Here is a 13998-nt window from a genome sequence, read left to right as displayed (position 1 = left end):
TGAGAATATGATTTAAGTCTTTTTTACGGGCACTCCAAGTTTCACAACTATATAGCCCTACAGGTAGGAACAGTGTTCTGTACAGCTGGAGTTTGAAATTCCTCGACTGACTGTAAGTTTTCAAAAACTGACTCAGACTACTGAAGTATGACTGGTTAGCAGCTTGGAACCTTGCTTTGGTTTCTGCCTAATGTGAAGCATTCTTTGTAAAGATTACCTTCTAATATTTAAAATTATGAACACTTTCGAAGCATCTGATTATGACCCAATGGATGGAGCAGTTTCTTGAATGAGCGTGGGGCCTATCATCAAATATTCAGTATTTGATGTATTCACAAGGACACCAATCCTGCTCAATGACGCCTCCATGCTGTCACTCATTTGCATCAATTTTTCCTTAGATCTGAACAATAGGGCCACATCATCGTCAAATGTGAGATCTGTGATTTTCTGACTCTCTATCTCAATCCCATTGAAATTCTTATAGAGAGTTAGCTACCCTCTCATTATCTTTTTGAGCACCATGTTGAACAATATCAGTGACACGTCATGTCCTTGTCTCAACCATGTGTTTAAGTTAAAGCTCTCCATGCCTTTGATCCAAAGCTTGTGAGCTAACGAGCATTTTGCTCTCATTTAAGTATATGGCCGAAAGAGTCAGCCTTCAGGAATTGTGAAACGAACCCTATCGTCCAGGACCAGATGCCACAAAGAGCACAGATTCACCACGAGATGGGGAAACTCACAGGCGTCTATTGTCTATTGAGGCCTAAGCGCTGCAGTGTGCGAGTGAGACAGATGACAACCTACGTCATAGGGAAACCCAGTAGAAGGCTTTTGTGGCCAAGGAGACGTAGCAGTGTTAAATATGCCGGACTGAAGATCGGCCATAAAGGGAAACATTTATGAAAACTATTTAATTCTGTAGTAATGCAGGGAATTAAGCCACAGTAAATTTAATCTGCCATCCTCCCTAAAATTTCATGGTGAACCCAATAAAACTTGAATATTGATCATTTCTATAATAGTTTAAGATTTACTGTTATAGTGAAATTAACAAGTTTTGTAACAAAGAGCTGAATGCTAAAATATGAACACTTTGGTCGATCTTAACGATCCGCATTTCATACAGAAGCACATCATTAAAATTACAAGCGTTGTAAATATCAACTCTGTAACTTCATTTGTTTAAGATATACAGTAAATTTAAATTATCATTATTTTCAGTTAAGCATCAGATCATCATTTCCTCCACACAAAACACATTGAACGATGACAGCATGACACCATATTGAATCATTAGGTAATAGAATATTTGTTGAAAAGTTTAGTGCATAATAGTTACTTTTGCTCTTTATTAATTTATCAGAAAGCACATTGGTGCAAGGCTACTGGCAGTGACATTCAAAGTTAAGAAATTGTATTGGTTTTATGTAAAAGAAATTAACGTTTATTATGTAATGGATATTATTGTTACTTTATTTAGAACATGAAAGTGGTCAAGCTTTGATTATTTAAATATGTTAAAATGTAAAGTAATGTAGAATAAGCTGCAGCCAATCATATGGACAGCTTCAGGAAAGGGAACTGCTCTAGTCAGTTGAGCGAAGATGTTCGACACACGGGAAACACTGTTGGAAACGGGCAGATAGCGGTGCTGGCCGAGACACCAAAGGTCATGGTTCGGATTGAGACACGAAAGCCGACAATCAGTCTTTAGACAGCTAGGAAGCAAAACGACTTAGAAAATTTCACTTTGTGTGGTATCGCAGGACTTCTCTGAGCGGTGAGTAGCCGCGCACCTGGTGTGAACTCTTAACTTTTCATGTAAATATCAAGGTGGAGTATTGGACTTGTTTCACGATGAGATTGTGAATGATTGAACTGTGTCAAATGGATATGTGCTCAAGTGTAATAGTAATTCTAAATACAGCCACTTTCACTATTAGTTTTCTTCCTGAATAAACATTACTCTAACTAAATGTGAACTGTGAGGCCTACATCATTTATGGGTCATTAATTTAGTTCCCGATATTATCACTACTGTTATTAAATGTTATGTTAACTTTGTATTTTGCAAACTTGCCATCAGCCAGACATTTTAACCAAAGGGTCACAAGTGTCTAATTCAGGGCGTGTACGGCGACACGTGTGGTTCAACCCCTAGATGAGTTTGAGCCAAGACATTTTGACAAAGAGGAATCGCATGTTTGCCCGAACATCTATGGAATGTTAGCTCACAAGTTTCACTTTGCCTTTTGAATCACTCAGACAAACTCAAACTAGGGTGACAAGTTTCTTGGTTATTTCAACTTAGATAGGAAGTTAATGAGGCTCTCCCGATGAATGCAGTCATATACCTTCCTAAAATCTATGAAAAATACATGAAATGTTTGCCACATTCCCATATCTTTTCGGTGAGCTGTCGCAGTACACAGATGTTGTCCACAAGCAAATGGTCATTTCTGTAACCACCGTAATATTAACCAAATATTTTTTCTGCAAACAGTTGCATTCTATCCAATATACAGTTGGACAAGGTATAGCAGATGTTCAGAAGAGCGTATCCTCTACCTTTCTAGTGTATGCATAGGGCACATGACCACTGTCTCCCAATCTTATAGGACCTTCTCCACAATCCAGATCCTCTTGATTAGTTGTTAAATTTTCTTGTGCAGTCCCTCCTCTCCAACTTCAATGACATCTGACAGGATTCCATCTTCTCCTGGACTTTTGTTGTTTTCCAGCTTCATTATATGATTCTTTATTTTATCCAGAGCATGCAGAGGATAATCTAAATCAGTGGGTGGGGGTGAGGGGGTGGGGGGGGGGGTGTTCAAACTTTTATCTTACCTGATGTACTTAACACTAACTGCTGGGGGTGAGGTTGGGGGGGGGGGGGGGGGTGGTAGAATAGCTGGAGGTATATACAGTTAAAACATTTCATCGTGTGGGTGGGGGTTTCAAATTAAAAATATTGAATTTACCATAACTAAACAGAACTTTATGGATTTTTTCCTGATCATTTGATAGACACTTACTTCTTAGGTCACACTGCTACCTGTTTTGAGCCACATGCAGCCTGCAGGCCTCAGGATGAACGCCTCAATCTACCACGCCATGGGCTTGGAACTCTAACAGATCTTCAAATTCATCATAGTTGAGGTGCTTCCTGAAGTACTGTTTCTATCTCTCAGAAATGCTGAAATCACTGGTGAGTATGTTGTCTTAGACAAACTTTTGATGGCTCCGATATCCCTTCCCGAATAAGTGAACTTTCTGGTTCATCTTTTAATCCACTTTTGCCAAGATATCATATTGAACCTCATCCATCATTCCTTTGCTGTACATTACTTTGCTCTCATCAGTGTTTGGTCGTTCTCCATACTTCTTCAAACTGTACTTTGCCTCATGCAAAATTTGTGTCTCGCAGCCAGCTCATCTTGTCTTCTTTTCTCTTTGCTAAAGTCTTAATGCACTTGTCCCCCAACAAAATCACTGGCCTCTTTAAGAATGACTGTGTTTGCCACCTCATTTACTGCATCCTAGACTTCTTCCTACACTTCTACTGGGTTCTTTTTTGAATCCTTTTCCTGAAGAATTTCAAGACTGTTGCTGGGTCAGAGCTGAAATTCATCTTTCTTTGCAGTATCTTCAAGTAAATCCACATAGTCATGTACAACTTTCTTAGGATTATTTCTAACTCTGGCTGTGGGTTGTACTTGTAGCCAGCATTTTGCTAGGACTGTAGCCCTTGCTGTCTTTACATCCATCACCTACATCTTTGCTTTCATGTCAATTCCTATGTGATCTATCTGATTAACTGTTTTACCATCTGGCAAAACCCAAGTTCCTTTATGGATATCCTTCCAATGGAACTTTGTGCTGCTGATGAACATCGCTTTTGAAGTTGCAAACCTTATGGACATGACGCCATTGTTGTTGTTGAGCTCATGTAATCTGTGTCTTCCAGTAGTTGAATGGAATATGTCTTCTCTTCCCACTTTAGCATTCATATTGCCCAATAAGACCTTACAGTTGCTACTGGGGATGGCATCCATGACTACCTCCAACTCTGGTCAGAATTCATCCTTCACTTGGGAGGTGCTTCCTTCTGTGGGTGCTTGGCAGTTCACAAATGACATTTTACATATCTTCATGCATATTGTTAGTAATGCTATTTAGGGGTCACTGACAAAAACCCTAATAACTCAGTAGCTCTACAAGCCTCACTCACACAAAACCCCATACCCAGTTTGTGTCCTGCCTCACAGCTCCCACAAAAGACTGCATACTTTTCAACATCAAGGGTATCAGTACCCTCCCCAGTGAACTTCCTGTAAAGCAACTAAATCCTTCCTATATGTTTCAATCTCCTTCACTAGACTGGTTGAAACACCTGTTTTTATAAACTATAAATAGTTCACATTCAAAATTATATTCCTTGTTCTCGCCCTTTTCATATATTTTTTACTATGAAATTCCAAGGCTTTCTTGTAGTCTGTTACCAAGTTTTTCATGATGGTGTGGTAATCCATCGCCAACCCCAACCTGGAGGACTAGGGTTTCTGATTTAGGGGTAACTTTTCTCTAGCCAAATTATTTTCTCTACAGCTGTTGAGGGGTTTCTGATTTAGGGGTAACTTTTCTCTAGACAAATAATTTTCTCTACAGCTGTTGAGGGTTATCTCCTCTTTCCTTAAAAATGTGAAATGATTAAGGCTAGGGAATGGGAAGATACGGTGCTGTGAAACCCACTTCATCTGGTTCATAACTAAGACTTGTCTGGCTTGGGAGATCTCCCCAGCAGGTTACGCTACCACCAGCATAGCTCTTACTGTCATATGAGCACACAAACCTCTCTGTCCTGTCCAGATGGACAATGCTACTTGAAGGTGGTGTCTTCTGCAGAGGGGATGGGTACACAACTGAGTAAATAAATAAATAAATACTATTTTATTCAAAGACACACAGGAGAGGAGTTTCACAGACTATTAAGCAAAGAGGATGCAGACTTTTTAGCACATAATTTGACCCATATAAACTTGCATTTTGGATTTTTATTAAATCGAACAAGCAAATCTACAACGATCATTTTGTTTCTTAAAACAGTGTTTACCCAGTAACGAAATGCTTCCATATCTGAATGGTTAACGTCACTGCCTTCAGTGTGGAAGAACTCGGCTTTGATTCCTGGCAATACCTCAGATATTTTCTGAGGTAGAAAGCACCAGTTGGGGTCCACTCAGTCCTTGTGAATGAGGATCTGCTTGAATAAGGAAGCAGCGGCATCATTAGGATTCATCTGCTGGCAATAATGCTGGAGAGATTGGTGACATCTTCCACAACCATAGATCATTCCCTGCACTGCCTTGTAGGTAGGAGTCGACCAGTCAGAACGGGCCTAAGGCCTAATCTGTGCGTGGTTTGTACTTACTTTTTATCCAGTAGCTTTGGACGAGAGGACACCAATTCTTATCACTAACAGTGTGTGTTGGTTGCAGTCAATTTTACATGTTAACAAAAATGTTTTTAGAGAAACACGCTGTTTTGGACGAGGTACTTCAGTTGTTCTTCAGATCCATTTTCAACATTTAAAGGCATTATCGAATAATAACTGACTACCCACAAGAAACACAGGAATCAACTGCCCAAAATGACAAATATTATTCCCGAAAACCATATCAGAATCTAATGCATGACAGTAAAAATTTGAAGAATAAAACACACAAGAGGAAGTAATATATCTAGTCCTAAGCAATTACACTTTTAATGCTACCATTACTACAGCCTAAAGTGAATGAAAGACTATACAACAGAAGAACTGCAAGGAAAAGAAAAGGTTATCAAGCTGCTGAGCCATACATACCTGTTCAAAACAAAGTTTATAAAGACCTAGCTCTTCATGCAAGCCTTTAAACACAGAGACTGGGTTGTTGTGAAAGACATACAATCGTCCACCAACTGCTCTAAGCTGCCTGTCAATATCTTTGAGGGATTCGATCAGAAACCTCATTCTGTTGAAACCTACATTTTTTGTGCCTGGAAAATACTTTTTACATTACTATCACACAAAAATAATTCAATGTTCACACAAAGTATATCAGTCTTTATCCTATGAGTGCCACCATGGTTAGCATGTGGTACTACACAATTCTTTTTTTTTTTTACAATTATTCTAAGATTCAATTATTTTAGAAAAATGAACAATCCAACTGCAAAAGAGAAAAAAAATATCTACTTATCAAACAGGATCTGAACAACAAGCACAGACTACTGTTTAGTAAATTATTGTCCTTCACAATAATAGGTTTCTTCGTCTGAAAAAAGATGAGACTCGGGGAAAGTGAGATTTAACAGGAATTGATTAGCAACATCAGTGTAAAACAAATGTGAAGCAATACCAAAAGGAAAGAAAATTTGTTCCCTTGACCTAAATAGTTTCCCTAATGAATTCCTAATTAATTACAATTCTTTCAGACCTTTACTCTTTATTGATACTGAGAGTATCTGCACACACCTTAACATAGCAGTTGGATGTTCAACTACAGATAGAGTTTACTTTTTGCATAATGAAATGCTGAATAAACTTTTAGTGTACCATCACTAGCACTATACACAATACTATGGCCACAAAAAAAAAAGTTTATAAACTCGATCTCATTCTTTGCCACATATCATAAATAAACTTTGCAAATGCAGTTACCAATGAGACATTAGTTACTTAATTAGTCATTTAGTTAGTTATGTGTTAAACAGATCATAGTCATGACAAATGTTACTATATGTAACATGTCAATTGAATAAACACACGACACACCTTAAATAAAAAATTGTGTGTCTGCATGTTGGCCATTTACAAGTTATCTTCTATGTAAATGATTAATTATTGCTACTTAAGTATACTTATGTGGAGCAGAAGTTGTTAAGGAGAAATGTCTTCAGTGCAAATTTGAAAACACTTCTATCACAGACGGACATTTTATTTCCATTCGTAGATTGTCAACTACTCGTAGTTTTAATTGCATATTTCACAACTTCCTGTGCCAAAGCTAGATTCATTTGAAGGGTAATGTCAATCATTTCTCCTCCCAGTACTGTACTTGTGAATATCTATGTTCTTCCCAAACTAAAAATAACTGATCAGCCAGTGCAAGCTCCAGTTCAAGAACCCGCTGACATCAACTGCCACTGCCAGACTGCCTGTAATTTATCTAGTTTACTACATTTTTTCAAGTACTTAAAACAATAACATTAAGTTATGTTTATCACTGTTGTAACCCTATAATGTAAGCACACGCAATCAAACCCCTTGCAAATACGAGTGCCTCCATTGCCGGCCGTGGGAGGTGGCCTCACATCTGGAAAGGTGGTGCAGCAAGCGCTGTGTCGTGTGAACAACAGGCCAATGTAAGCCGACCGTGCGAGTCCTCAGCCTCGGTCCTGTTTACTTACTTACTGTATGTTCAATAATGAGACTGTACGTTGATGTCTTCTATAGTTATGAGACTTTGCACTGTTCTATACTTAATTAAGTGTTTTGTGAACCTCTTCATGTGGAAGCAGAATAAAACTTGGTTGGTGTTACTTATAATTTGTCTATACAACGTTAAAACAACTTGGCGTTGAGTGCAGTATTCTACTCCATATGTTTCATTTCTTGGTTCGAGATACAACCAACATATCAGTGGAACAAATTCTTAAACTCTTGTTGAATAAAGTGAGCTCTAACTGACAAGGCTCTCTGCGTGGCACTAACAATTTGGCAGCTTCACTGACATGCCAGGTTCCACAGCCCTTTCCTCTGTATGATGATTCTACAGAAGATGGGATCACACATGAAAAACACCATCAGCAAAATTTTCAAACTTTTGGAGTCACTGACCCAAATTTGTGCAAGGCTTTATTTTTGCCATGAATTTCCCCTCATGTTCATCACCTTGTGTCCCCACTAGCCCCTCTTCAGGAGCCTGCCTGTCTCTCTTTTGACAGACTGTGTCAGTTGCTCTTTAATTATCATTGCAAATGTACTCATGTTACAGCTGCTCAGGCTGAGTAGCCATTTGTGCTTCCTCTCCTCCTCAACTGCCATTGGTTAGCTCACAGGTAGATTACGATGTTGCAGCCATGCAACAGCCTTCATGCCACGCAGGGCAGTGTCGTGATAAGCAGCAGCGGCAGTTAGCATCTCAACAGCGGTCGCACGCTCCTCTTCTGTTGAGCCCTTTTTGATTTGATCAATATGAGTGGGCTATGTGCCCAAAGCATTGGGCAATGTGAACCATTATATTAAAAAAAAAAAAACCACACACACATATTGCAACATATTGCATCTATGTGCAACTCTCAACCTCCTTCACCAGACATGAACATGAATGTGAACAGTGTTTCTGAAGTGACAGTAGCAACAAACAAATACTACATTGAAGTACATGTGATGGACAAGATGTTAGAACTGCAAGTGGACGTAGGTCCAGCATTCACTTTGTTAAATTCTCAAACCTGTGTCGATCTTGGATTAATGGTGTTGTCCACTCTATCTTGCCAGATGATGACAAATACCCACATTGGGGCAATTTTCTACTTACGTATGTACAAAACAGTTGTTTACCCTTTGATTTTTCAAGTGCTGGGTGATGCCAATACTGAAAAATTATTTAATTAGACACCTTCAAAATTTTTGGGCTCTCTATTTCCAATGAAGTGTACGTAGTATCAGGCAGGTTCCATACCAACAACTGGACACACTCTGCTTGGAATATTCCTTCATGTTTTTGGAAGATTTAGGGTGTGCTACTGACTTCAAAGCTCACATTACAATAAAACCAATGGCACGACCCCATTTTTTTTCATACTATCCAGTCCTATTAGCTTTACAGGAGCAAGACAAATTGGTACCACATCGACACACGTCTTTGGATGTTATCACACCCGTCTCCTCTAGTGAATGGTCTACACCTTTCGTAGTTGTCACAAAACTAATGGCAACCTTCAGCTCTGTGCTGATTTTAAAGTGCCTGTAAATTCACAGTCAACTATTGATACTTGTCCCTTACCACATCAGAATGTAACCTTAGCACAACTTTCCAGGGACCAACATTTTCCCAAAATAGACCCATCAGAAGCATACTTACAACTGCCTCTGGATGACGATTCAAAATCAAACCCTTCAGGTTATATCAATACCAGCACCTGCCATTCGGTGTGGCTAGCACCTTGCCCTTTTCCAATGATTTTTGGAGCAACTTACTGCCTTGGTGCTGGAGTGCATTAACTACCTGGATGATACTGTGGTCTCAGGTTCCTCAACAGATTAACATTTGTGGAACCTTTGCGCCTTATTCACGGTACTACAAGCCAACGGTTAGAAAGGTAATTTGGACAAATCACACAATTTCTTCAGCTGTCTATCATCTATCTTGGTTTTGAAATCTCGTATGCTGGCATCAAGCCTTTACACCAGCACGTTGGTGCCATTACAGCTTTGCTGCGTCCTATCAACGTAAAAGGGTTGTAAGCCTTTCTTGGAATCATACTGAACTACAATGAATTTCTTCCTGATGCATACACACTGGCCCACTCATTTCATGTTCTCTTTCATAATGGTGTTCCTTTTCACTGGCTGCCCACCTGTGAGTGTGCTTTTAACCTATTAAGGACAAAATTACATTTGACACCTTGCTTGGTTATCTTCTAACCAGTCCAACATCTTGTTTTGGCCATGAACACTTCCCAGTATGGCCTTGGGGCTGTTTTCATGCACAAATATATGGACAGTTTCGATCGTCCTATTGCATATGCTTCCAAGACTCTGAATCAGGCACAACAGTGTTGCTCACAGGTAAAAAAACAAGCCTTCGCTGTTGTATAAATGCTCAAAAAATTTCATGTTTTCCTTTATGGTTCTAAGTTTCATTTGATTACTGGTCATAAACCTCTGGTTTCTCTTTTCAGTCCTTCATCATCTTTATCAGGCAAAGCGGCCCATCGCCTGCAATACTAGGCTCTTTTTTTTTGTCATCCTATAACTACACGATTCATTTCTGACCCACAGCACAACACTCTAATGCAGATGCTCATTCTCGATTGCAGACTGGCCCCAATCCAGCATTTAATCAGGATGAACAGTTGTGTCTGCATTTAGACATCAAAGCCAAAAACAATTGTGTCTGGTTTTCCCACTACCATTTCTTGGATTTTTGCAACTGGTCACAGCCGATCCTGTCTTACATCAGGTTGTTCAATTTGTTCATGTACGGCCAGATAAACCACCGGGCTGAGTATTGGATTATTATGCTCTCCGCCACTGCCTCTCACGTTCTGATGATGTGTTACTGTTGGGTACTGAAGAGTTGGTGTCCAGGGTTGTGATCCTGTCCACGTTGCAGTGGGATGGCATGCGCCTCCTCCATCTGGACCATTGGGGCATCTCTCGTACAAAATTTCTGGCCTGCCACCACGTGTTTTGGCCAGGTATTGACAATGAGAACATGCACATTGTGAAAGCCTGCCCACAGTGCACTGGCCTGCCTCCCACTGCCCCTGGGAGTGTATTCATGCTGATTTTGCAGGTGTGTTCCTTAATTCCAATCTCTTGTAGTAGTTGACATTTTCTCAAAATTTCCATATGTGGTTCGCTGCCTGTCAACATCCACGGCAGCTACAGTCACAGCCCCCCCCTCAAAAATTTTTTTCCTTAGAAGGATAGCCGAATATGCTTGCGACGGACTTCGGCTCACAGTTTATGTCACAAGATTTTCAAAATTTTTGTATAAATGGTTGCATCTGACATGTTACGGCTCCTCCCTTTCAGACCCAGTCCAATGGAGAGGCAGAGTGACGGGTCCGTACATTCTAAACCCACATGCAAAAATATATTACTTTACCTTCTACCAACGAAGCCCTCAATATTTTCTTAAGTTCATATAGGCGGACTCTAGTCAGTCACCGTAGCACTGTGGAGCTATTTCACAGCCGCCAGCTCTGTACACTGCTTCGTTTAGTTTCGCTGATGCCTGGCCACCCACCAGTACCTGCCTCTCAGAGATTCCATCTGTGCTCTGCCGTCTGGGCCTGCGGATTTGCGAAGGGCCCTAAGGGGATACCAGCAGTCGTCCACCACTGGGCTTGATGTCACAACACCTTGACCAGCTCTGTCCACGTGTGACTGACAATGCAGCAGAGAGCTCTTCGAATCGCAGCCACCTCCACAATCTGCACTGGCCCTCGCAGTGTGGTCCACACCTCCTCCAGGCTCCTGCGGTGTGGTCCACACCACCTCCGGGCTCCTGCGGTGTGGTCCACACCACCTCCGGGCTCCTGTGGTGCGGTCCACACCACCTCCGGGCTCCTGCGGTGCGGTCCACACCACCTCTGGGTTCCTGCGGTGTGGGTCATGCCTCCTCCGGCTCCTGCGGTGTGGTCCACGCCTCCTCCAGCTCCTGCGGTGCGGTCCACATCTCCTCCGGCTCCTGCGGTGCGGTCCATGCCTCCTCCCGCTCCTGCGGTGCAGTTCACACCTCCTCTGGCTCCTGTTTTCTCTGCTGCTTCTATCACCAAGTGCTTCCTGTGTGTGGACATGGATACAGCACTAGCATCACAAGTGCTCCCTTATGGCCTCTGTCAGGGGAGTGGGCGCAACACCTGCCCACATCCACACCATTTCAAACCATATTCTCCTGTGCCAGCACAACTCCTGCTCCAGCAGTCATTACCTATTGACTGCTCCAGCAGTCATCACCTATTGATGAAGATATGGACATCTCCACAACAAACACTTTTCCCCAAGGGCGAAGCATTGTCTTAACCCTACAGTGCGAGTGTGCACAATAAAACAACAAGCATTACAAGTGCCTCCATGAACAGCACAGAGAGGTTGCCTCGCAACCTGTACATACAGCAAGGCAAGTACTGTGCCGCATGCACAAATACCCAATATAAGCCTGGTGTGCCGGGCCCTCGGCCTCACTATTTTTACTTACTTATTGTATGCTCACTTACAAGACTGTACATTGATGTATTCTGTAGTTATGACACTTCGTACCATTTTATTCTGCATTCAGTGTTATTGTGAATCTCTTCATGTGGAAGCAAATTAAGAACTTGGTTGATGTCACTTCTGATATTGTGACTGTAAAATGTTACAAGAATCATATTACCTGATTTAATTTACTATGTCATTAAAGCAAGCGTGGTTCCTCACCAGTGAGTATGTCATGTCTTAGGTAAGAAATGACCTGCCCGTATGGACAGTGCAAGTTCTCTTTTCCAAAGACTCTGCCTACTCGCATGCACAAAACACAAAAAAAGCTCCGTTTCTTTGGACTTCAGGAACTACAATTACAGTTTATAATACAGCAAATTTTAATACTTCTTAAAGTTAGTGAAAACTTGGGCTGTTCTTGCCTTCACGGGAAACAAATAACTCAATAATTCTCATTATTTGCTCACTACATCCTAAATAATAACACTCAGTTTTTTGGTAACACATTTTTATGGATTGTGCCACTCAATATGTCAATAATGGTGCCTGTAGAACAGGTAGCTACACTACATGTCACTGCTGTTGTTTAGTCAGCAGGTATTTTTCTATCTAATTAATTGTAGTTTCATTCTGATGACTATTTTTTTTTATAAATGGGACTGAGCAAAACGAAATGTGAATTGGTTGTCAGCTGCCATCACAATGCGTGTTTTTAATTTCCTGTGGTTTATAAATAAAGCTACCTGGGATTTTTTTTTTCTATCAGGTTAAAGAATTTAACCACACTGTCATAATTTTCATCAAAATATAAGACATACAATTATGTTATTGTAATAACTAATGTATATCCCAGGCTACACTACATTTCTACCTATTACAGCAATCCTATTTTTGTGTTGAGATTCACTGACTCTGCCAACTCACAAGCAAACTGTCACATACCAGACTAACTTAGGTCTTGGGCTACAGGTGAGTCTGTGAGCACATCTAGACCCCTTCCCCCATTAACATCAGTTGACATCACAAACTCACAACCACACTGCCGAATTGCAACCCAACCTTGGTGTTGAGCTATGCTACAGGCCAGTCTGACAGCACCTCTTTCTCTTCCATTCACAAGCAAATTGTCACATTCTATCATAATCTAGATCTTACACTTCTCTACAGGTCAAAATGTCAATACATCCCCCCCCCCTCCATATTCATTGGCCTTATCAACCCTAAATCAAACTGTCACATTTCAACCAAACCTAGCCTTAGGACTATGCTACAGATCAGTTTTTCAGCATATCTTGTTTCCTTTCCGCTCTCCATATCAAAAACAAATGTAGTCAATTTGTATCTTCTGCCAAAGGAAATAATTAGATTTAGCAATTCTCACTGGCTACCATATGAGTAACTACAAATTGCCAACATTGGCTTGCAATGCAGGAGCCATAAAATACAGTGTGTGCTTCAGCCGGGGATACCTTTCTTTATACAGACTCACAAACTAATTATGCAATGATGAAAGCACCTGAAAAAATAAATACATTCTTTACAGAAGTACATATTTCAGCAAGTATACTAACATTGATTTTATTTGTAAACAAACCTGAAATAAAAAAAATTCAAGCATGACACCTAAAGTATCAGTTTCTTATACTGGGTGATTCAAGAGGAATGTCACATAATTTGTGAGGTGATTCTACATGCAAAAATAAACTGAAAAAGTCCTATGAATATGTGTCCAGTTTTTTATCATTACAGAACTAGAGGAGGATGAAGACTACAGCCATCCATGAATGATTATGAAGCCAACTGTGACTTTTACTTACAGAAATGGTGGGTAGGCGCTGTGGTGGGCAAATTAATGGTGAGACAGATGACTGATCCATCCTACAAGATGTGTTCAAGAAGCCCTCCACCCATCTCAGTGCACTTGTCAACGCGCTGGAGGGAGTGTTGTGTTGCGCACTGAGCATCATCTCAGCGGGCTTTAATACACACAACAGTGTCAGTGATGCAAGCGATAC

The 13998-nt window shown here is 40.7% G+C and overlaps 1 protein-coding gene across 1 annotated transcript in view; it reads right to left on the bottom strand.

The window, feature by feature from the left end:
• LOC124776792 (cryptochrome-1) overlaps window positions 1-13998 on the bottom strand; it is a 100784-nt gene that overhangs the window by 77138 nt on the left and 9648 nt on the right. The window contains exon 4 of the mRNA XM_047251930.1: window positions 5870-6042. Within this exon, the coding sequence (XP_047107886.1) occupies window positions 5870-6042 (173 nt within the window). The remainder of the gene's footprint in view (window positions 1-5869; window positions 6043-13998) is intronic.

The sequence above is a fragment of the Schistocerca piceifrons genome, chromosome 2, assembly GCF_021461385.2.
Source record: "Schistocerca piceifrons isolate TAMUIC-IGC-003096 chromosome 2, iqSchPice1.1, whole genome shotgun sequence".
In the NCBI taxonomy this organism is placed as follows: domain Eukaryota; kingdom Metazoa; phylum Arthropoda; class Insecta; order Orthoptera; family Acrididae; genus Schistocerca; species Schistocerca piceifrons.
Note: the sequence above shows the minus strand (reverse complement) of the source record. Positions and strands in the feature narration are given on the sequence as shown.